Source organism: Prinia subflava, chromosome Z (assembly GCF_021018805.1).
Source record: "Prinia subflava isolate CZ2003 ecotype Zambia chromosome Z, Cam_Psub_1.2, whole genome shotgun sequence".
In the NCBI taxonomy this organism is placed as follows: Eukaryota; Metazoa; Chordata; class Aves; order Passeriformes; family Cisticolidae; genus Prinia; species Prinia subflava.
The window spans coordinates 76,107,412-76,130,866 of NC_086283.1; the positions used below are offsets into that span (position 1 = coordinate 76,107,412).

At 45.9% G+C, this 23,455-nt stretch overlaps 2 protein-coding genes across 3 annotated transcripts; one reads left to right on the plus strand and one right to left on the minus strand.

Annotated features, from left to right (window-relative positions):
* Positions 1-80: 80 nt before the first annotated feature.
* Positions 81-12,641, minus strand: HAUS1 (HAUS augmin like complex subunit 1). Of its 2 annotated transcripts, none has more exons than XM_063422269.1 (9): positions 12,503-12,641; positions 7,823-7,997; positions 6,679-6,814; positions 5,569-5,703; positions 4,489-4,612; positions 3,703-3,768; positions 2,424-2,495; positions 1,278-1,325; positions 81-325 (listed from the first exon to the last, which is right to left on the minus strand). In XM_063422269.1, the coding sequence occupies exons 2-9, from the start codon at positions 7,905-7,907 to the stop codon at positions 266-268; spliced, it is 726 nt and encodes a 241-aa protein (XP_063278339.1). In that variant the 5' UTR covers positions 7,908-7,997; positions 12,503-12,641; the 3' UTR covers positions 81-265. The 2 variants fall into 2 exon arrangements, with proteins under 2 accessions (XP_063278339.1, XP_063278338.1); XM_063422268.1 differs by lacking the exon at positions 12,503-12,641 and adding an exon at positions 9,039-9,113.
* Positions 12,642-13,030: 389 nt separating this feature from the next.
* ATP5F1A (ATP synthase F1 subunit alpha) lies at positions 13,031-20,668 on the plus strand. The gene is made up of 12 exons (XM_063422267.1): positions 13,031-13,189; positions 14,359-14,437; positions 15,457-15,626; positions 16,408-16,581; positions 16,660-16,826; positions 16,930-17,078; positions 18,003-18,154; positions 18,285-18,509; positions 18,614-18,721; positions 19,237-19,381; positions 19,600-19,750; positions 20,442-20,668. The coding sequence occupies exons 1-12, from the start codon at positions 13,130-13,132 to the stop codon at positions 20,521-20,523; spliced, it is 1,662 nt and encodes a 553-aa protein (XP_063278337.1). The 5' UTR covers positions 13,031-13,129; the 3' UTR covers positions 20,524-20,668.
* Positions 20,669-23,455: the final 2,787 nt, after the last annotated feature.

The window sequence follows — 23,455 nt, forward strand, 5'->3', positions numbered from 1 at the left end:
AATTGTTTTAAAACTATGCCTGCACTGTCCATAGTGCTGCTTTACAGGCATGTATCACAGAAGGAAAAAGAACTCATACAGACAACAGCAAGGAGGTTATTTAATGAAAAATAAGTGAAGTTTACAAACACAAGGCCAACAGAAAGAAGAACACACCAGGAAGCTACCAAGGTACAGGAAGAATTCTGAAATGCATTGCTAGTGCAAGTAAGTAGGCAACAGAAGGAAAATCATGTTCCACATAGGCCACTTCAGGTGAACTGGGCTATGTCAGCTCGAAAGGCAGAGCCTCGATCTCCCTTGTGAGCTCTTCATCCAAGGCTTTCTACCGGGAGAGAAAACCAAGAGGAATCAGGGACCACGAGACAGTTTCCACACACTGCTGGTAAAAAAACACATCTGCAGTGACCAAACCCTGGGGGGTTGACAGCAGCGATGGGGTAACCCCACTGCTGAGCTGGATGGACTCATCACTGCAAAGGGCAGACAGCCACAGGGAAACCTCCAAATGAAGAGCTGGACAAGCTCAGCTGCCTTTACTCTGTGCCCCAACGTGATTCTGGATACCTCCCAGCTCACAGGTGCTCCCCAGAGGTGAGCATTATCACCTCAGAACAGTCTCAGTCTGGTAAAGGGAGCTTGTACTCCTGAACCAAAACCAAGTGGCAGACCAACCCACACAGTCTCACCTGAAAATGTGCAAAATGCTCTCATCTCGCTGTGATTTTTGATCACGGTTTTTAAGGCTTACCACTCATGCTTTACGAGCAAGCAAGCAGTAGCCCAAAGGAACAAAACCAGGTTTTATAGGGCAAAATACGGCCCAGCTCACTCAGGAAAGCCACGTATGTTTGGGAACCAAACAGCTTTTATGGTGTTCGGCTCAACAGCCACACCTGCAGATTACACAAGCATGGAGGAAATAGGCACTGTGTTTTACAAGGGAAAAGTGGCAGTCCACTGCAGTCTACAAGGCACGTGTTGACTAAAATAGAGCCTGGAGCCCTCTGAGAGCTCAGGAGGAGCAAGGAAGCTTCTGAGACCTACACTGAGTGAATGCACATTCCAAAAAGCAAAATTCACGGGGATATAGCTACCTAATCTGGACTGATATCACCGTGCCCAACTACACACCACTCCACCAGTTCCCCTGATCAGTATCTACAACTTCTGCCTCACCAAATTTTCCCATGAGAACATTAAGACTGCAGTCTAAGGTGGGTAAATCTGTAATCGATGAATACATGTGGCTTCTGGAAAGATAAAAAAACTCTTACAAGTTCTTTTCTTGCTTCTTCAACCTTCACTAGTGCCAGGGGAATGCTCTAATGAGAGAAAACAGCATAAAAGTCAGTATTTAATCAGGAAACAACAGTCCCTGCACCTTTACAAGAGTGTAATGATGAGCCTTGAGTGAATTAATAGACAATTCATGCAGTTTTGTGTATGCACTTCACATGCAGAAGGTATTGCCATTAGAAGCCTAGTATTGGTGTGGTTTGGGCAATCATGCTGTTTTTCAAAAGTCTGGTATGGCCTAAAGTCCAAAAAACTCCCTTCATTTTAAGCAGTTTTCCAAACCTACCAATTAAGGGACTTGATTTCAAACATATTTGTGCAAGAATTTTCCAAAGCACAGTAAGTTTGCAAGGATAAACCTCCCTCCCCTCCCTCTGTCTGCACCAGGAGTGAGGCATTTGGGCTCTCCCTGTCTCCACTGACAGAAAGGCTGGAGGAGAGAACTGGAGAACCTAAGCCCATTTGAATGTCCTGTTCCACTTGAGGGAAGGTGGAAGCTGCCTCTTGGGGGAGGATGAATTAAACAGAGCAGCAGTCTCACCTTTCTACCCATAGCCTTTTTTTTTCCCCCTAGGAGCAAGACAACAGTTATTTGTCTGAGGCAGATGAGAAACTTGCATTTTCATAGAGCTGAGTACCCAGCACTGTCAAGAGAAATCAAAGAAAATGATGGAGCAGCCAGTTTAGGGGACAAAACCTATATCTGGCCATTTCTTCAGGATCCTTAAGATCCTCTTCAGAGCTCCAAACTCTGCACCATGTCCCGTGTCCACCATATTAACAGCTTGATGACAGTTACAGCTAAAGTACTGGTAAATCTCAAGAAGTTGGTTATACTTGGAGATGCCTTTTCCTCCATATTTCTTTGTTAAATCTCCAGCTAGTTCACCAGACTTACCCAGCAAATCTGTCTACTTTGTTAGAACAAAGGTTGCCAGACAAGAAAAACTAATTTCTTGGCTTTGATTACTAAATAGAGATTAGGTCTTTGCTTTGCATCATTAACAGATCTGTAGCACATCTACCTGTCCACCAAAGCCATCACAATGATATCCCTTACATTCTGAAATCCACTAAAATTAACCTGATGGCAAATACAATATAACAGTGCAATAAATAGTTACAGGAGGTAAATCATGGTAGGATGCCAGTTCCTTCTTCAGTGGCTCGATTTCTTTCAGCAGTGTAGCCAGTTCCTGCAGAGAGAGCAAGGCAGATGATATTCTATAGATTCATTTGTAGAATTGATGGAAATGAGTGAGATAGATCCACAGTTGTCTACAACATTTCAGAATTTGAGAGCTTTCATACTCTCTAAAATACATGGAAAACTGAAGTTTTGCACACACCGCAGCAAAAAGACTCTTCTTCATGCTTATCAAGGGGAAGTAATTTCTCTTTGGGGTTGCAAATTGACTACCTTCAACTGTCCTGAATTCTCTTCAAATAATCAAAGTTAAATAAAAAAGATAAAGTCATTTGTGCTGCCTGTTTCACTGATGTCTTGGCAAAGCAGTTCTATAAATGCCAAGGAGTCAAACCTTACCTTATGCTTGGGTTCTAGAAGATGACAAGCCTAGAAAATTTGCCCGTGGCTTTTTGGATGCAAAATTCCAACAAAAATTAGTGCTGGTCAGCGCCCTCCTGTAATACTGGGTAATGTGAGCACTGCCACCCAGTGCTGGTTAGTGAGAACCACAACAGAGAAACCAGGAAACCTATTTTCACTGTTCCACTCAAACACATAAGGGAAAACATAGCAGAAGTAATGAGGAGAAAGACTGAGTTCCCAGTACAATAACAGCAAAAAATATTAAGATATTGAGTGCACAGCACCAAGCTGTAAAATCTGTAGTTACTAACTCAAGAAATGCACTTTTTCTTTAATGTACGTTCCACTAGGCCTACAATACAGCTGAAAAATGTTGTACTTAAAGACACAACGAAAAAATAGCACACAGTGGTTCAGAATTTGGGTTTCATTTGACCTTGTCTGCTTGTTTTGAAGTGTTTGGAAGAGATTTATTTCACACAAAGAAGAAAGAAGCCCATGGGTCATACTATCAAGAAATGTAATACACAGGTAGCCATTTAATGGGATATAGTCCATAGAATATCCATTCTGTTTATAACACAGATCAGAAATAAAGGAGGCAGATCCGTTTCCAGTGGCAGGGAATTTATCCTGTGGAAATTCTCCAGTAGATGCCTCTAGGAGAGACAAACCCACCCAAAAGAGAGCAGTTCATGGGAATCCATCTAAAGGATTTTTATTTGTGCTTCCTTTGGTCATTAAGATTTGTTCAGGCAACCAAACAGCAAACTACAATTCCTGAAAGCACACAACAAACAAGCCTGGCCTGTCCCACTGTAGAAACATTCCTCTTGTACCCAAAAACCTACCTCAGATGATTTCATGAGTGCCTCATGGGTCAGGGATTGGTCCAACCCCCTGCCAACAAGCTCAGCCTGCAAACAGGAGAGGACACAAAATGTGAGAAAGATTTCATCATTTCCTTCTGTTTTTATCTAAACAGGCAGAGAAAAACGCAGGTTGTCACAGAAGAAACTGTGTTATTTGAGCCACAGCTATAGCTGCAGTATAAAATGAGGTGCTGCTAAAATTTTTATTACGAGTAACAGGTCTTTCAGACCTGTAACAGAAAAGCAATGGGAGAAAGGAACATGGCAAGGCTAAAGAAAGGCTTCTCAGGAAAATGTCAGCTGCAGTACAACACTTTCCATCTTGTATTTGTCAAGGTATCAGACAACATCCAAGTGTCAAATAAGGCATTCACATGTCCTTCATCATTTAGGTAAGGCGAAGGAGCAGGCAGTACAACTTCTGCTTTCTCCATTTAGACATCCATTCTTTTCAAAAAATGGGTCATATTCATTACTCTGAGACACAATTTACCTCAGTGAATCAGCTACTCTACTGGTAGCTGTCTGTGTTCTCTTGTATGACAGTAACTCACAAGAACCACCAGGTAATCCCAGCTAACAGTTTCTCAGTGCTGAGCAGAGATCAGTAGGGACAACTGAACTATATCTACATGTTGTCCTCCTCTCCACTCCTGGAGTTTAGGAGGCTTATGGAATGTCTCTGTTAACTACAACTTTGGGCTCAACCAACCATGGCTGTGTCATCCTGTCACAGTGTCTGGTAGGAAAATTCCTTCCACCTACCTCAGCATCACTGATACTTATTTTTAGATCCTTAGTTTTATCTTCCAGGAACTTCAGGTTCTTGGATTGAATCTCAGCTTTGGCCTTTTCTGCTTCCTGAGATTCCTTTATTTCTTTAATATCCCTTAAAAAATAACATTTAAAAAAAACCCTGTTACATTCAAAGATCTATCAGTATACAAATATTGTTACCTATCTATGCTCAAGCTAAACCCTGCAATACAATCAACACAAGAAGCAAGAAAATTGAGAAAACCTCGTATTTCCCTGTGAGATTTTACAGTGGAAACATATACAGCTGTTACCTCCAGAACCCCACAGGCCAGGGAAAAAAGTGGCAAAGGGGAAGCCATATGCCTAAAAGCATATGGTAATAGTCTTGTGCATAATTCCCTAACTCACTCAGAGACCTGTTACACGAGCTAAACCTCAGATCAAGAGGAGGCAAACCTACACAAAGCACACAAGAATCTCTTCTACAAGCCAAATTACCACTTTAAATAACAAAAAAACCCCACCCCACAGACAATTAGACTGGAAGGGAGTTGTGGAGAGCATCTGGGCCAACCCCCACTCAAGGCTGGGTTTGATCCTGCTGTGCCTGGCAAAGCACTTCCGATTACATGCTCCAGAGAATAGAATTGACACTGATTTTTTAGAGTTTATTCTATTATTATGTTTCTATACACTGGTTAAGGGAAATTCCTCCCTGAGAATGGTTTTTGTTTTGCCTTGCTCAGTCTGACTACAAGTGCATTCTAAATATGCCAAGAAAATCAGATTTGTCTTCAGTGTCAGAAAAAAGCAAATGGTGGAAGCTGCAAACTCGTATCTGGGAACTGCCTGTAGATCACTTTTGCTTTAAAATAATGGGTTTGATGCTTTCCCAGATCTCTTTCAATTACTGAAAACCATGTTATCCATAACACATGGGTTTTGACAGATACTTCCAAATACTTTGGAGATATGGCAAACCCCTAAAAATTCAGTTATCCTTGTTAGTTACCACAACCAATGTTGCCCAAGACAGAGATCACCAGTATTACTTTTATCTTTCCCTCTTCTTCATCTGTTACTCACTCCTCTAACTGCTTTTCCAGCCTCAGTGCTGAAGTTAGCTTTCTCGTGAGAATCTTCAATTTCAGTTCCATTTCTTCGTTTTTTGATTTTGTTTCGTACAGTTCTGAGCTCATGTAATTGATGGCACTGTAGAAGCTGGTGAAGAGAGAATCAGTGGGAATGCTTAGGAGTCAGCTCTTCTGAAAGTCAGAGTTATTGTTATTCTTCTCTTCACGCTTTACATGAATGACTTAGTTTCCTCCTGATGTTATGGCAAAAGTCAATTAAAATAAGACACTAAGGGAATTTGCTTTTCATAATACAGATTTCCACATGGAAGGGAAAGCCCAGCAATCTGAGTAAGAGCAAGTGAACAACAGCTGGCATGCTGGTGAATAAAACCACTGGGTTTGAAACCACCACATGCTCCACTCCTAGCTTGCCTTACTGCCTTTGACAGAAGCCATATTCAGACCCTGAAAATGTGTGGTCACAAGATGTGCCCAGCAGCATCTGAGTCTCCTCCTCTTCCCAAGTGGGCCAAAGTTCTTCCCCCTCCAGCTCAAGAAGAGAGCTGTAAAAGCCAAGATTCTAAATACCACATAAAAATTGGATTCCAAGACAGATTTTGCTCCTTCTTTAGTGTAAGTGCTGAAGTGTCATGGGCCAAAGCCATGCTAGGGAGAGAGGCCCAAGGAGACCAGACTAACAGATGTCATTTCTTCATGGCAGAGGGAATCTCCTTGTGTGACTGAGACCAGATGAGACAGACAAGGATGAGGAGCTGAGGCTGGAAGACAAGTCACAGTTCCCCAGTCTTTGCCTAAGCAGTATGAAACTGCTGTAGCTTGGGATACCTGGCACAACAGTCCAGTTAGCAGCAGCCTGCAATCACTGATCACAAAAGCATGAGAAAAGGAGGGATTTAACTCCATCCCAGGCCCTTCCAATGCTGGGATAACCTAAAGCTAGCACTTTGTGCTCAGTTCCCATGCACTCCAAAGCTACCCATGGGATGAAATATAAGCCTGACAAATCAGATTCCTAGTGTCAAGTTTGAAGCTGCTGATGTGAAAAAACTGAGAAAAACAGCACAGGCCATCACCACAAATGCAGAGTGTGAAGAATTACCTGGTAAGAGATGTGTCCTCCACTTCGAGTTCCATTGCGCTTTCTACCAGGTCAGTGAGATCTGTGGTGGCCTCTTGGGACAGACTGCCTACAGAAAGACCCAGGCTTTCTCCAAGAATATCCCGCCAGTACTCAGCTGGAAAATATATACAACCCAAAGAAGTGAGTTTTAAAATATGACTGTTCTTTTATGGAAATCTCCAAAGCTAGAACCCAATCCCATACCAGGAACTTGGCTACCTGCCTGTTGTTGGGGGGGGAAAGACACTTTAAAAAAAGCCTGCCATATCTCCATTTGTCAAATGAATTCAGTGTATAAAGGTAGAAAACACTGCTCCACTCCCTCCCTGACCAGTCTGACTGACATCAGACTAACAAGAGCTCACCTTTGTGCTACAGTAATGAGCACATGCAGGTCATCTCCCCACAAAGCTCAGCCTGAGCCTTACTCGTGGCAGACCCAGGAAGTCTGACTTCATCCTTGTTTTTTTTTTGGTGGCAAGGCACATGAAGGAACAAAAACCAAACACATTTTCTTACAAAAACATCTTGATGTGTACTATGCCAGCCTTTGCACAGAAAAGTAAAATTCCTTCCTGAGAAAGGCCTTTTACGGGACAGTCCTTTACTATGTGTGTTAAAAACATACTATGGTCTCCTGAACCACTCACTTGCCCAAAAAACCCAAACAAATGGTAATAGTCACTCTAGGCAGCTCCAGCACAACTTAATCACCTTCATGTTGTTTCAGACTGCTCCAGGGCTTTCCTTAACAGTGGCTTACCACCAGCTCTGACTCTTGAATGAACAGCAGGGACACTTCTCTCTCTATCCAGGTAATACTTCCATGCTATACTATCCAGCCCAGCAGACTAGGAGGTCTTAGCAATTAATCTGCTTGTCCACATTTATGGCCTGCTCAAGATGGCTTAAAAATTGTCCTTGAACAATCTAATATCACTGTAAATTTTGGTGCAAGTAAAGCATGTAATACATTGTAGTAAAAACTGCATCAAAAAAAAGCTGACCCTGTTTCAATTACATATATTTATATACATTTGTAAGTTTTTAACAAATACAATCTTCAGGATCACTAAGAAAAACCTGACTCTGATGAAACTGAGAAATGGAGCTTCAAACTCACTTTCTGCTTCATACTTGGTTGCCCGGTCCTTCATGTCCTCCACCAGCAACATAACGTCCTTGTCTCTCTCTTCATTGCATTCCATAACTTCATGCAAAATATCCACTGTCCTTTCATTCACCTCATACTCTGGAATAGGCACATCCCCATATATTTTCTTTAGCCATAAAGTCACCTGCCAGAGAAGGGAGACAAAAGGGCAAGCAATCATATGAAATAATAGAAAATAGCTGATAGACATGAAAAATGTAAACCACTGCAAACTCTGCATTCCTGAAGAATAACTCCTACATCAGTCCAGGAGGCATTGATGGGAAAAGGGGAAAAAATTCCTTTCCTTCTTCTTTAAATGTTCTCTGTGGTCTAGAAGACTATGTTATATCCCTTTTAATCTCTCTCATTTCTTTGGACACCTAATTACCTTCATGTGATAAAATATTATCTTTTTATTCACATGACCTGTTGGCTACAGACACAGTAATGACCCAAGAGGCATTAAATGGGTGTTTGGAAAACTGATGAACATTTGTGCCTGTGGGACAAAACTGCCCAAACCATCATTGGGAATAGTCTCTGCAGGAGAGTGGGAGCGGGTCACCATGATGTGCAGGCACAAGCCCTGAAAAGCAGTTGTACCATCGGAGACAAGGTCAGAAATAAGTTATCAACACAATGCTCTCAAGTAGGGCTCTGATTGTGAAATCACAGAATTGTTTGCGCTGGAAAAGCCCTCCAGGATCATCAAGTCCAACCATTCCCCCAGCACTGCCAAGTTCTCCACTGACCCATGTCCCCAAGTGCCACATCCTCACGACTTTTAAATCCTCCCAAGGATGGGGACTCCACCACTTCCCTAGGCAGCTGTTCCAGGCCTGGACAACCCTTTGAGCGAAGAAATTTACCCTAATATCCAACCTAATTAGATTTAAAAGGTTAGATTATGACCAGTAATAACTGAAGAATATGGAAGTTCGATACCATGTAAGGAACATAAACTCTTCCACAAGCCTGCCTAAAAACCCCGACGGACGCAGCCGTATAACTTTTTTTCCCCCCTACCACCTCGTTCCTCATCCTGCTACCGTACCCGCACCTCAGCGACCTACACAAGCAGCAATGGAGAAAACCATTCTGCACGAACGATGTGTATGTGTGTGTGGGGGGGGCGCGGGAACTGTGCTGAAAAGAGAAAGCGAGCGCCGCCGGCCCCCGTTACCCGTATGAGCTTCTCCTCGAAAGGATCGCCCGCCGCTTCCAAGGCCGCCGCCATCCCGCCCGGAGCCTGACGGGAGTGGGCGGCTGAGGGGCGGCGCCGCCGCAGGGGCCCGCCGGGCGTGGGTTGCACCGGAGGGGGGAAAATGGTGATGGAAGGTGTTTAAAAGTGAATCAGACTGTTAGACGCTCTGAATCGTTTAAGGGAATAGTTAAGGGAATAGTTAAGGGAAGATGTTAAAAAACGCCAAGCGAACCCCAACAACACCAAAGTGAAACAAGAGATGCAAGAGGAACACATCAAGAAGTACAGCAGAAAGCTGCCTGAGGGTGCTGGTGCCAGTGGCTGGAGAGGAGCCCAGGGGTGCCCAGGTGGGCAAGGGGCCGATGGCCCCTGGGCTGTCCCAGCCACGGTGTGACACAGCCCCAGGGCAGGGCCCGTCCCCTGGGCTGGCACTGCTGAGGCACCTCCAGGGCTGGGGACAGCTCTGGGCCCCTCAGGACAAGAGACACTGAGGGGCTGGAGCGTGTCCAGGGCAGGGAACGGAGCTGGGGAAGGGGCTGGAGCCCCAGGAGTGGCTGAGAGAGCTGGGACAGGGGCTGAGCCTGGAGAAAAGGAGGCTCAGGGGGGACCTTGTGGCTCTGCACAACTCCTGACAGGAGGGGACAGCCAGAGGCATCGGGCTCTGCTCCCAGGGAACAGGGACAGGATGAGAGGAAACAGCCTGAAGCTGTGACAGGGGAGGTTGAGGTCAGATATTCAGAAAATTATCTTCACAAAAAGGAGTGTCAAGCCCTGGCCTGGGGGAATTGTGGTATTAGTTATTAACATCCATGTGGTTTGTTGTTTTATTTTTTTTTCTCTTTTTCATGCACTTTTACGGAAATTTAAGTGATTTCCAAAATAATCAACATGGAAAGAATTGCTGAAGAATCACATTTCGTACAACACATGCCAAAGTAGCTAAAGATTTTTCACTTAACCTTTTCAGTTCCCAGAAGGGGAATCCACTGGAATCTGTGGCTTTACCAACCTCTCTGGATTACCAGAGGGACCGATCACACTGTGCCTGAGTTTCAGTACTTTCTCACTGGCAGCCAAATCCTGTCTTACATATGGGACATAAAATCATCCCCAACTACAGACTGAAGGGAGGAGGGATTCTGCCCCACTCAGATGAGACCCCAGCTGCAGAGCTGCCTCCAGCCCTTGGCAGCTCCACAGCACAAGGATGTGGAGCTGCTGGAACCAGTCCAGAGAAGGCCACGGAGATGCTCCCAGGGCTGGAGCTCCTCTACTCTAGAGCCAGGCTAGGAGAGCTGGGTGTGTTCACCTGCAGAAGAGACGGCCCCAGGGAGACCTCAGAGCCCCTGCCAGGGCCTAAAGAGGTGCCAGGAGAGCTGGAGAGGCACTTGGGACAAGGCATGGAGGGACAGGACACAGGGAATGGCTTCCCACTGCCAGAGAGCATGGAGAGATGGGATATTGGGAGGAATTCCTGGCTGTGAGGATGGTGAGGCCCTGGCACAGGTTGCCCAGAGAAGCTGTGGATGCCTCAGCCTTGGAAGTGTTCTGGCCCAGGTTGGACATGGCTTGGTGTGGTGTCCAACCCTTTAGGGGAATGGAGCATCCAACATTCATAGATGCTTGTGGTCAAAAGGAACAACAAAAGTCAGAGTGTTCACAAAAGTTTCCCAAGTGAAATTACACACTCGGTATGGAATTAATGTTAATCTCTGACCTCCTCATATAAGCCCACGGCAATGAGTTTTGGATAAATGGGTAGGGTGAAAGGGAAGAAAGTAGGATTAAAAAGGGCGAGAGAGGAAGAAAGGTATCACTAGGCCTGGCTCCACTGGTTTTTCCTGCTGGTGGAGTGTCTAGGGTCCTGGGGTGCCTGTACATATGGTCATGGAGGGGGGGACCTTTTATAGATATGTTTCCCTGCCCTGAAGGTAACTGTCTCACTTTCTATGCAAATTTATCACCTGCAGTTCATTCTTCTAAACCTTTCTGGAAATGGGTTGGAGGGCTTCATGGGTCTCTGGTGCTCTTGATTCCCTGTACGGTCCTAGACCGCTTCTTGCCTTCATTCCTGCGGTGTGCTGTTTGTCTCCAGGAACTAGAACAAGAATGTTTAGAACTAGAACCAGAAAAATGCTGCCCTATCTCTGAATGGCCCATTCTCCAACCACATCCTGTTCTTCCTCACAGCTGTGTTTTTACCAACAAACTTTGATTGTTGTTACCAACAATGCTTGGTTGGCTTCACAGTTATCCAGGTATTAGTGTTTGAGGCACACAACCTCTTATCTTCTGGGCTTCTATACTTGGGGCAACCAGATTTAGTCCATGAAACAGCAGCCAACAAGCAAGCTCTGAGTGAGGTCCATATATTACAAGAAAACAAATTATTATTGCTGGAATTTCCTTATCAAGGTTTAGGGCTTGATATGCTTCAACGATCCCGTCCTAGGGGGAGGTTAACAAAGCTTGAGAAGGAAGGATGTACCACTGACAGTAGCCACAGAGAATGCAGAGTTTACAGGCCACAGGGACATCTGCTTGAACTTCCAAGATGAGGAAGAAACTAATAAAATGAACCCAGCATCTTGTGCTGAAATCAGCTCTGACTGGGTAAACAGTAATTCAGGCTGCAACAACTGACCCAAGAAACCCACCAACCGAACAGAAGAAGACTGAAAAACAACATAATCATTAGCTAGTAGAATACTAATTAATAAGAGAACTATTTAACAGGTAGCCAGTGAACACGATTTCCTTTGTATGCTAAAATGTATAAATTGTGAAGTGTTTTGATAGTTCTAGAATACCACTGAGCACCCAGGCTTGCGCAACCCTGCAATAAATAATCGATGTCTCCCTCATGTGTCTAATTATTGGCTTGTTACACAACAGGTAAGGAATCAAGTTTTTGCAGACAGCATTGTCACTGCCCCATCCTTTCCCCACCCTTGATACTGAGCCCCACCAGATTTGCACCCCTCACGATTTAATCAGTGTCTGTAGTAGGACAGCTATGATCAAGCAGCTGCATAGTGTGAGCATTGTGTGCTTGGCTGACTTTTTTAAGGAAATCAAGATGATTCTAAGGGGAATGGGCTGTTTGGATGAGAACCACGAGGTCTGAAGTCAGCAAGACTGAGCAGTACCTGGGAGAAAAATAATTTTGACAGTGAGAGATTGTGGCCAGCATCTCATTGACCACCAACTCAAAACATACTTGAGAAGCGAGAGTTCTAGCAAAGAAGGGTCTGAGTGGTAATTCACTGAAGTGGTAGTTAATAGATTGGTACCAACTAACAGAGAAGTTATGTAATTTATAACCAATGAACGCTGATGCCTTTAGTTATCGAAATGTATAAAGAGTAACGTTTTGATTATGGATATCCCAGACACCCAGCTACCTGCTTTGTGCTAACTAGAAAAAAAAAAAATAGAAATACCTCGCCTCGGTGTGTGAAATGGTGCTGCACACCAGGGAGTGAGCCCGCGGGATAACACTTCTATCCGTGTTTCTGTCTCTGCCCCTGCCGTTATCCCTGTTCTCTTTCGTGCCCCTGTCCCCACCATTGTCCCTGTTCCTTTCCGTGCTCCTGCCCTTGTCCCTACCCATGTCCCCGTCCCTGTTCCTTTCCATCGCCCTTTATTTGTTCCTGTTCCTTTCCATACTCCTGCCCTTGTCCCTGTCCCTGCCTCAGTTCCTGTCCGTATTCCTTCCCGTGTCCCATCTCCGGTCTTCCCTCACTCCCCGCCCCTTCCCCCTGCTCAGGCCCATTTCAAGGACACCTCTCCCAGCAGACTTTTTTTCTAAAAGCCTGATTTAGAGTTCTTTAATTATTTGTATTATTTTTATTACGTATTCTACATATTTGTGTATAGATAGATAGATACATACACGCATACAAATCAGGGGCACGGGAAGCAGTTCCATCGCGCGCCCCGCCCCCTGGGCGCGGCTTCGGCGCCAAAAGGGGCGTGAGGCAGCGCCGCCATTTTGTGTGCAGAGTGCGCGGCCGGCAGTCCTCAGCGTTCCCGTGCCTCAGCCTCCCCCGGGACCCGCCGCCGCCGCGATGCTCTCCGCCCGCGTGGCCGCCGCCCTCGCCCGCTCCCTGCCGCGGCAGGCCGGCCTGGTGAGCGCCATGCCCGCCCCGGAATCGGCGGGGCCGGGGGGACGCGGCGCCGCCGCCATCTTGGGGGCCGCGGTGACATTGAGGGTGTGAGGGGGTGACAGCGGAGTGTGGGGAGGGATGCACGGCGTGTACCGTCAGCGCTGTGGGACAGGCCCCGCTGAGGAACGGGGTGTCCTTGCTCGGGCTTAGGGTAGTGGTTTGAAGCTGGCAGGGCAAGGTCAAGGTTGTAGGCGCGAGGGGGATAAGGGGTTTACCCCGTGTTTGTGAGGAAACGGAGGGTGGGAAGAGCCGTGAGAAACAGTCTTGCCAGTGTTTACAATAAATATGAGTGGGGGAGAGGGCTGCTGGGGGTGCAGGGCATTAAATGGCATCAGCATTGCTGCGTGGTGCTGCACTGGGAGCCTTGCTTAAGGTGCAAAAGCATGATCTTACAAAGGACTCATTATCACAGATTTTTTCTTCTTTCGTGTTTTAAATCAGCTATGAGAAGAGGTTTTTTCAGAGGAAGGGTGATTAGATATTGCAAGGGGCTGCTTAGGGGTTCGGGGGAGTCATCAGCCTTAGAGGTGTTTAAGGTGTTTTAAGGATATAATGCACTTAGTGCCATAGTCTGGTTGTCAGAGTGGTATTTGGTCATACATTGGACTCAACCAGAGTCAGACATCAGAGCTCTTTTCCAAAGTGATTTTGACTCTGAGGTATTTTTGTTACAGTGCTTTGTGGGTTTTTTTCCGTGTGTGTTAATAATACCAAAACTACTGCAGTTAGATTTGTGTTACAAGACACAACCTTCTCCCTGTGCAGAACCCTGAGTGGTGCAGTGATTTCTTTATGCTCCAAAGTTGTCATGTTCAGCACAGAAATGACAAATGTGAGGCAGTTTCTCTTTGGGAGGTGCTGCAGCCGTTGATAGTTACATCAGTGCACTGCAGAAAAAATGCAATGGCAGATTTGGAGCAATCTCCTTAATTTTCTGTCCTTTCTTAGTGGTGCTGGACTTGGTTCCAGAACTCCATAGCTGTGAATGAGGTGCTGTGGAGCTTTACTCAAAGCTGAGATGCATCATAAGCAGCTCAAGATCAAAGATGTGTAAATCTCTCAGCTTTTTTTTTTTTTTTTTTTTTTTTGCATGATTAAAGAAATCTTACTGAAACAATGACTTATTTTAGGTTTCCAGAAACGGCCTCAGTGCAGCATTTGTTGCTACAAGAAACCTCCATGCCTCCAAACCATGCTTTCAGAAGACGGGTGAGTCTGGGAAAGGTCTTGAGTGTGGTTAAGAATTTGGTCTGTCAGACAGAAAGGAATTTGATTAGTGGATAGCATCGAGGATATCTATGTTCTGTGAGTGTTTAGGTGAACTGTTACCTGGTCACATCCAGCACACTGGCTTTTAGTAACTTGATAATGCCCCCAGAGCTGTGAGTAGCCGTGTCAGCTGGCTTATGTAGGATGCCTGCTTCACTAGGATTCCATTCACCTGCAGCATTATTTGAAAATCATTTGAAAAAAAAAAATAGCCCCAAACTGGAGTTGCCTGTAACAGAAGGAAGGAGTGGATGACTCCTCCAGGCCTGTCTGGGTTTGACCCTGTGTCCTTGAGCATAGCTTTAGTGTGCTGCCAGCAGTCTGGTGTTTAGAGAAGACAGCTGCACTGCGTAGCTGTGTGTTTGGCAGTGCTTCATGCACTTTTTTTTTTAGTGATTTAAGGTGATTAAGGGCATTACTAGGAAATAAGTTTTACAAAGTCATTTACTGTTTTTTAGCTGAGGAGGTAACAAGTTGTTGGAAGTAAATTGAAGAAGTATGGAGAATATATTTTTATATCTTACATTTAACAAGTTGCTTCTGAAACAAAGAAGTTCCTTTATATATGTGTAGATCTTGGATTACAAATCATTTGGCAGGGTGTGCTGATGCACCCAAGGCTAAGTAACTGCTCTGCAAGCAGGCCTGTTCTGCTTGGGCTAAGGCTGATTAATTAATCTAATTGCTTTCTAGGGAGAGAGAGCATAGGACATAATCAGGAAAATGAATAACCACACAGCCAGGCCTGTTGTGGTTGAAGCTGTCTGGTAATGATGAGTTGAAGCTGCTTTTATTAGCTGGAAATACAGAGGCTGGTATTTATCTGTCCCTAAGTAAATGTGTTGCTAGCTAGAGTTTGCGGCACAGCTGAGACAGGGCACCTTGTGAATTCGAGGTGAGCTTACTGAGTGCGTATTGTACCTTAACGTGCTAATCTGATTTCAGTCATCTCTCTCCAGGTACTGCCGAGGTATCCTCTATTCTCGAGGAGCGCATCCTGGGAGCTGACACCTCGGCTGAGCTGGAGGAGACAGGCCGCGTGCTCTCCATCGGTGATGGTATTGCCCGCGTGTATGGGCTGAGAAATGTCCAGGCAGAGGAGATGGTTGAGTTCTCTTCTGGGCTGAAGGTAGGCTGTCACTAAAGGAGTTCCTTTAGCACGGAGATATTGAAAAGACAGTTTCTTAGAGAAGAACCTGAGACTATGCTTGAAGGTACCACTATGAACATTGCATTAGCTTCATTGCAACTTTAATACATAGTAACTGATGATTTTTTTTTTTAATTATAACACTGCTTTCAGTATCAGCATCTGATTCTCAGCCAGCGTTTGGATATTTGAGCTGTCTTTATCTTCATTTAGAAAGTAAAAGGACTAACCTGGCACTGGATTTTTCCTTTGTTTTCAGGGTGTCTTTTCTGTTTGCTGTTTAATAATGACCTCTCTGCTTCAATACGTTATGCAGCTTGCTGTTTTTTTGTAGTCCTGTCAGTGGGTTAGAGTTAAAACCTGTTCCAAGAGTACTGTAATAGCTCTTGGAGCATTTTTAATGAGCCATTTCACCTTGGGCAGAGAAGAAGCCAGTCCTTTTCACTTGTCCAGCTTCTAGGCAAGGGAGTAATGTTGTACTTGAACCTTGCTTACCCTTTGTGTTCTTTTTAGAGAAACAATTGACTTGAGTGCTAGGCTGCTGGGGTATAACTGCCTGGTAAGTTAAAAACTTAAGCAGGTTCTCTAGCCCATGTGGAAGGAAATAGACACTTTATACATAAAACAGAACCTTGACTATTGTCACAAGGTTGATGTAGATCACGTAGGTTTTTGTACGCAGTTAAATAATCATGTCAATATTAAAGTTTTTATGCACGTCAGTATGGATTTTCTGAGGGTGATGTGATCTCTGTCCCAGGGCATGTCCTTGAATTTGGAGCCTGACAACGTTGGTGTTGTCGTGTTTGGTAACGACAGACTGATCAAAGAGGGGGATGTTGTGAAGCGGACTGGTGCCATTGTGGATGTTCCAGTGGGGGAGGAGCTGCTGGGCCGTGTTGTGGATGCCCTGGGCAATCCAATTGATGGGAAGGTAAGTGTAGCTGGGTGCTGACTACCTCTGCTTGTATTTGTGTGGTACAGACCTCAGCATTTTTTCCCTTTCTTTCAGGGTCCTGTTGCGTCTAAGACACGTAGGAGAGTTGGCTTGAAGGCCCCTGGGATCATTCCCAGGATCTCTGTGCGTGAGCCCATGCAGACTGGGATTAAGGCTGTGGACAGTTTGGTGCCCATTGGTCGTGGCCAGCGTGAGCTGATCATTGGTGACAGGCAGACTGGGTAAGTTAAATACTCAAGCCTAAAATGTTCCATAAACAGAGACTCAGGGTGGGGTAGGGGCTGGGGGAACCTTGGGCAACTTATCAGCCTCTCTGTTCCACAGGAAAACTTCAATTGCAATTGACACAATAATCAACCAGAAACGATTCAACGATGGCACAGATGAGAAGAAGAAGCTGTACTGTATCTATGTTGCAATTGGCCAGAAGAGATCCACTGTTGCTCAGCTGGTAAAGAGGCTCACTGATGCAGGTATGGATTTTGGGAGATGTTTGAGCCTGGCACCTAATTACATCCTGTTCTCATTGTAACGCTGAGTACTGCTGTGACCTCTGGCTGCAAGTGTAGACAGAATTCATATTACATGCGTAAATTACTTAATTTTTTGTGAATAAGAAATCTCTATAGCAGTCTGGGGGAAAAGATCTCATTTTTGCTGTATCACAATTAAGAAGACTATTTTGAGGCCCCCAGACTGCTGAATTGCTTCTGGAAAGGTCACCCTGTGGTTTTAGGTTTTTTTTGTTAGCAGAGTTGAATGCTTCATCTTGTCAGTCAGGCAGGCCTAGTGACAAGCTGTGGCCTTCAAGTTGTCATGGACTTGGCATTTGTCCTAAGTGTTCCATGTGCCAGTCAGTGTGAATGGCAGCTGAAAATGTGGTGAAGAGCTTTCACTGGCCAAACACGAGGCATCACTGACTCTTCAGAGTCAGTTATCTCCATGACCAAGGTTCCACATTTAACAGAGCTAGCAGGAGATCAGGCACTTTGACCTCATGCTTGATGGTCCTGGCATCTGTCACAGAAAAACTCATATTTTAAGGACAGTAATTTGTCTGAGACTGTGTCACAGAGGGTTGTACTGTCCTGCAGAGACAGCAGCAAGGAAACCATGGGCTTTCATGCTAGAACAAGAGCTTGTCTTAGCTTTAAGCTTTGTGTTAAATGGGAAAGAAGTATACAAGTGTTAGACGTTAGCTGCCACAAGCTTGCCCTTGTAACTTCCTGAGTCAGATTTGCTAGCAGACATGTTCAGCTGGTGTGCTGGGCTTTCCTGTAGCATTGTAGTGATGCTGCTGGGACTTGCTTCAGCACTGGTACTTTACATGCTCATTGTGTTTGCTGATTTTGGCATGATGACATAATGCACTCAGAGGTGTCTCCATTCCTTTCCAGATGCCATGAAGTACACTATCGTGGTGTCTGCCACAGCATCCGATGCAGCACCCCTGCAGTATCTGGCTCCCTATTCAGGGTGCTCCATGGGGGAGTACTTCAGAGACAACGGGAAACATGCACTCATCATCTATGACGACTTGTCCAAACAGGTCAGGAAACTTCGGGTTTAGGCCGTTTGGGGTGGCATTGGTTTTTGTAGCTGTAAGAACATGTCATGTTTAGAAATCTAAACGGTTAGGTGAGGTGCTGAGCTCTGAAGGCTGTTTTTGCTCCGTGCAGGCTGTTGCCTACCGTCAGATGTCTCTGCTGCTGCGCCGCCCCCCTGGCCGTGAGGCCTACCCGGGTGATGTATTCTACCTGCACTCTCGGCTGCTGGAGAGAGCAGCCAAGATGAACGACTCCTTTGGGGGCGGCTCTCTGACCGCCTTGCCTGTCATTGAGACTCAGGCTGGGGACGTGTCTGCTTACATTCCAACCAATGTCATCTCCATCACCGATGGACAGGTACGGCTTCCTCACCGCCCCGCATCTCCATGGAACGTAGTGGCCAGTCTCTGAGGGGGCCTTCAGGCTTCTGAACAAGATCATGATATAATTCTGTCCTGCAGATTTTCTTGGAAACCGAGTTGTTCTACAAAGGTATCCGTCCAGCCATCAATGTTGGTCTGTCTGTGTCCCGTGTGGGTTCCGCTGCTCAGACCAGGGCTATGAAGCAGGTAATTGAGAAATTGCTGTTCCTCCTCATGCTAGGAATGAGTGGTGTGTAGGCTTTCCAAGCCATTGCACTCTGATGAGCTGTGAGCAGAGAGGGAATAAAGCTTAGTGTTATGAAATTATAAAAGAGCAAGCTTTAGAGTTCTCTTTAATGCTTCTATTGTCTGCTGAGAAAGGCATGGAAGAAAGGGAAGTAGTATATGCTTTAAGATGTAGGGTTAAGTTTTGATGTGTGGGTACTGATCACTTAGAAAAAGAGAATGCTTTCTTAATTGCAGGCTTTTAGTCCAGTCAGAGAATTAGATTTAATATCAACAACCACTGCTTTAGGGGAGAAACAGTGTGCTTATAGTAAAGATTGGGATTTTTCTAATGTTTATAATCTGTCAGTTTTTAGATTGCCTTGTCTGGAATGCAAGGCAGAGCTGACTCGTGACAGCTGTGGGCTGCCAGATAACCTTCAAGCTCCTAGGCAGACTGTGGGGTGATGACAATGTCTGTGTCGTATTCCCTGCAGGTGGCTGGTACTATGAAGCTGGAGCTGGCTCAGTACCGGGAGGTGGCTGCCTTCGCCCAGTTCGGCTCTGACCTGGACGCTGCCACGCAGCAGCTGCTGAACCGCGGCGTGCGCCTGACAGAGCTGCTCAAGCAGGGCCAGTATGGTGAGTGCCTTGGGCTTGGCAGGTGTCCGTGCCCGTTGGTGCCCTGGGCTGACGAGGTTGGGCTTGGTTTCCCTTTGTTGTGTCTGTTCTGTGCACATGGTAAATGCCGATTTGCTTGTACTGAGCTGTCCATGTGTGCTTAGTCTTCCAAGGACTCTGTAGTCTGTTGTGTCCTGATAGAAGAGTTCCAGTGGTGTGAATGCTGTCTTCTCCTGCAGTTCCCATGGCTATTGAGGAGCAGGTGGCAGTCATCTATGCTGGTGTGAGAGGTCACTTGGACAAGCTGGAGCCCAGCAAGATCACGAAATTTGAGAGTGCTTTCCTAGCTCATGTTCTGAGCCAGCACCAGGCACTCCTCTCCACAATCAGGTATGGTGGTTTACCTTGCTTTATCCCAAGGGTATCGATGTCTGGAGTGCAGATAATGGTCACTGATTTAATTTTAATTTAGTTAAATTAATTCAGTGTATTTTAGAACATGAGTGTCCAACTGCTTGTGTCAAAATGGGGTTAAATCAGCCTTCCTACCATCTGCCTTCCTCAGCTTCAGTTCTTAGGAAATGCAGCTGATGCTTAAAGTGAGCCTTCTTGCACTGTGTCTCCTCTAACTTGTTCCTGAAGTCACTCGATGGTATAATTTCCTGTATTGTGGACAGCTTTGAGCTGTTGGACTGCCCTGGGTTAAGTGCTTCAGAGTGAACTCTTGGGGATTGAGTATCTCCATAGTCCTGTCCTACAAACTGGTCCTGGCTTTTTTTGTCGTGAAAAAAATCATATGCCCTCTCTCTCTGGGGCATAGCTCTGTAGGTTGGGCCTTGTTGGAATACATATGGCTGTTCAGAAAGAATCTGTGAACAAACTTCAGTTCTTAAACAAGACTGGCTCTTTCAGGAGAAGGGATGTTCTCTCAGTGTGATGGCTTCATGCACCCAATAAATATGTTCATTTATTTACTGAATTTGTTACAAATGGGGAGGTTTGTCATAAAGCTTCTGCGTTTGTCTCGGGGTTGACCCCATTTTGATTGTTGTGTCAGAATTTAACTGAACTCTTCCCACAGGACTGAAGGGAAGATCTCTGATCAGACAGAAGCAAAGTTGAAGGAAATAGTCACAAATTTCCTGGCTACCTTCGAAGCATAAACTCTTAAAACTGTTCTAACAGACCAGGCTGTTGTGATCCAGTGTTCCAGCTCCGTCAGAGATGAAAGCATGTGCGACTTGAATGTACAGATCTCGATGAGAATAAAGGTTCCCATGTAAAAAGGCTCTGTTCTGAATGTAAAAATACCGTGTTCTGAATGATTGCTTTTTGTCTGTACTTCTGGCTCACTCTTGTGCCTGTAGAACCACAGAGCTGAACTCCCCTGGACACAGCCCTCCTAGAGGAACTCTGGAAATCAGAGTTATCTTTAATGATTGAGTGGGCACACTCCCCTGACATGAACCAGGAGAGTGACAGAGCTGAGCGACCTTCTCCATGTTCATCGTTTGTGCCAGGCAACTTATCCTGCAGAAAGGCCGTGCAGCTGGGGAGGCAGCTTGGCTGTCTTGTCACAGGGAGAACTCCCACTGGACTACACAGGAATCTCTTACCTGCCTGACACTGACAGCATTTCTTGGAATTGCTGTCTCACCCATTGTGGTGAAATACTGGTGTCTTGGTTTGGAAAGACAGGTATCTGTCAGGGAAAACTGGAATTTCCTTTGGAATGGAGAATGTAAAAACCCATCCCTCCAAATTATTACAATTTTGCAATTAGGAGCTTTCAGCCACAATATGGGAAGCGGAATAACAGTTCTTGACTAGGAATATTAAAAAATACAAATGCAGTAGTACAAAAAACAAGCAAGCAAAAGGCCTAGAAAACCCTGACAGAGTCAGAGATGTGACCTGACACCCTGCTGTCAGGGTGTTGGAAGCAGTCCAGATGAGTCTTCCTGGAGTAACAGATGTTGTTCTGTGAGGTAGAGATGGTCCTGTAGGAAAAAGGGTCCAGTGCTGGTGAGATTGGTCCAATCTTCCTCCGAGAATTCAGTGGAAAACCGACTGCACTAGTGTTTGGGATTGCAGGTTTTATGCCGGTGGAAAGGCTTTGGCTCCTCCCACTGGGTGGAGCATCCCACATGGAATGAGACAATGTTCTCAGTCATGTGAGAGGCCTTAAATGGCCCATTCACAGGCGATGTCCCTCGGAGGAGGCTGGGTGGAGGAAGAGATAAGAAGGCACTGCCTTATCTGGTGTTATCAGGTGTCCTATTAAGAGAAGGAATCTGCCCTCTTCCGCCCCCTAGAGTTACAAGGGATAAAAATATCTCCCAACCGGTTTCAACAGATAAAAATTGAATACACATTTTTGGTTACATTTTTTTCAACTCAAGACAGCTGGTCCTTGTGTCTCAGGACAACTGCAGCTGTAGCTGTCACAGTAGTAATAGCTAGAGATTTAAATCTGAGAATCCCAGAACGGTTTTGGAGAGGACCTTGAAGATCACCTTGCTCCACCCTTCTGTCATGGGCAGGGACACCTTCCACTATCCCAGGTAGCTCCAAGCCCTGTCCAGCCTGGCCTTGGACTTTTCCAAGGATATGGCAGCCACAGCTGCTCTGGCCAACCTGTGCCAGGGCCTCCTCACACTCATAGCCAATAAATTCTTTTCAGCGTCCCATCTAACCCTGGCCTCTTTCCCTATTAGGCCATTGCTCCTTGTCACTCCAGGCCTATATAAATAGTCTCCATCTTGACAGCTTCCTTCAGATACTGGAAGGCTGCAATTAGGACAGTCACCAAACCAGGACAGTCACCCCAAAGCTTCCTCTTCTGCAGGCTGAACAATCCTAATTCTCTCAGCAGAGGTGCTCCATCCCTCCGATCATCTTGGTGCCTGTTCTGGATTCACTCCAGCTGCTCCCCATCCTTGTGCTGTTGGAGCCAGGGATGGAGGCAGCTCTGCAGGCAGAGTCTCACCTGAGCACAGGGGCAGAGGGGTAGAATCCCCCCTCCCCTGCTGCCCAGCTATGGGATCAGCCCAGGGCAATGGGGGGTTTCAGGGCCAGGGCAGGACTGTGCTTGATGTATGCACTGTCCCCAGTTAACTTCCTGTACTGGAGTGTGCTGTCTCCCAGTTCAAACCTGTGGAGTTCCAGGCAGCTGGAAACATTCTCATGCAATTCAGGCTAATAAGCTTCTCTTGTTAATGGCTTGAGTGCTTGGAGAGAGTGAGCTCTGCAGTACTGGGCAAAAATAAACACGCACTTGCAATCCAGAAACACATGCTTGCAATCCAGAGATGGCAGATACCTTTTTGGGAACAGTGCTTCAGGAGGAGGGACTCATGTGCAGACCTTTGGTCTTTTCCCCATCTTGCTTCTTTTACCCCACAGCCCCAGAAGAGGTGGCTGGAGGGCCTCACAGCTGTGAGGGAATATTGCTGTGGAACATTTCTGCTCTGATCTGCCCAACATAATTTGTTCCTCCCAGGACAGTTTTTACAGCCACATTCTTGTGGCTCTGTTTCTGCCCAGTGACTAAATCCTGGTTACTGCTTGATATTCCTGTGCTAATGTGCTCCTGTAGTTGGAAAGCCCTGAGCTCAGAGGTATCAGTCCAAAACCACACAGAGGTTTGGTTTTTTTTTTTTTTTTCAGTTATATAAGATGAATGTTCCAAGGTTCTGGTTTCTGCCCTGTTGCTGCTATGATGCAGGAAGGTAGCGACTTCCTCATGGAAGCACCATGTGCTAAACGCATCCAGTCAGGTCAGAGTGAAGATCAGTGGATGAAGGTTTTGGAGGATGTGTCACAGGTCCTGAATGGTGGCATGGGATGCCCTGGCCAAGGGATGGGGGTGGAAAGCTGGGAAATGGTGAGTGGATCACAGAATCACAGTGGTTTGGTTTGAAAGGGACCTTAAAGATCATCTATGTCCACCCCCTGCCATGGGCAGGATGCCTGGTCCCAGGTTGCTCCAAACCCCATCCAACCTGGCCTTGGACACTGGCAGGGGTGGGGAGCCACAGCTCCACTGGCCAACCTGCACCCTGGCCTTGCCATCCTCACTGGGAAGCGTCTCTT

What these genes read in the sequence shown, in the direction of transcription:
- HAUS1 (XM_063422268.1), bottom strand. Translation starts at nt 9,092, where the DNA reads ATGGCGGCGGCCTTGGAAGCGGCGGGCGATCCTTTCGAGGAGAAGCTC. An exon ending in TAAGTATCAGTGATGCTGAG is followed by an intron (nt 3,769 to 4,488) that starts GTAGGTGGAAGG and finishes TCCTGTTTGCAG; the next exon opens with GCTGAGCTTGTTGGCAGGGG. An exon ending in AAGAAGCAAGAAAAGAACTT is followed by an intron (nt 326 to 1,277) that starts GTAAGAGTTTTT and finishes CTCTCCCGGTAG; the next exon opens with AAAGCCTTGGATGAAGAGCT.
- ATP5F1A (XM_063422267.1), top strand. Translation starts at nt 13,130, where the DNA reads ATGCTCTCCGCCCGCGTGGCCGCCGCCCTCGCCCGCTCCCTGCCGCGG. An exon ending in AAAGAGGCTCACTGATGCAG is followed by an intron (nt 17,079 to 18,002) that starts GTATGGATTTTG and finishes ATTCCTTTCCAG; the next exon opens with ATGCCATGAAGTACACTATC. An exon ending in GCACTCCTCTCCACAATCAG is followed by an intron (nt 19,751 to 20,441) that starts GTATGGTGGTTT and finishes CTCTTCCCACAG; the next exon opens with GACTGAAGGGAAGATCTCTG.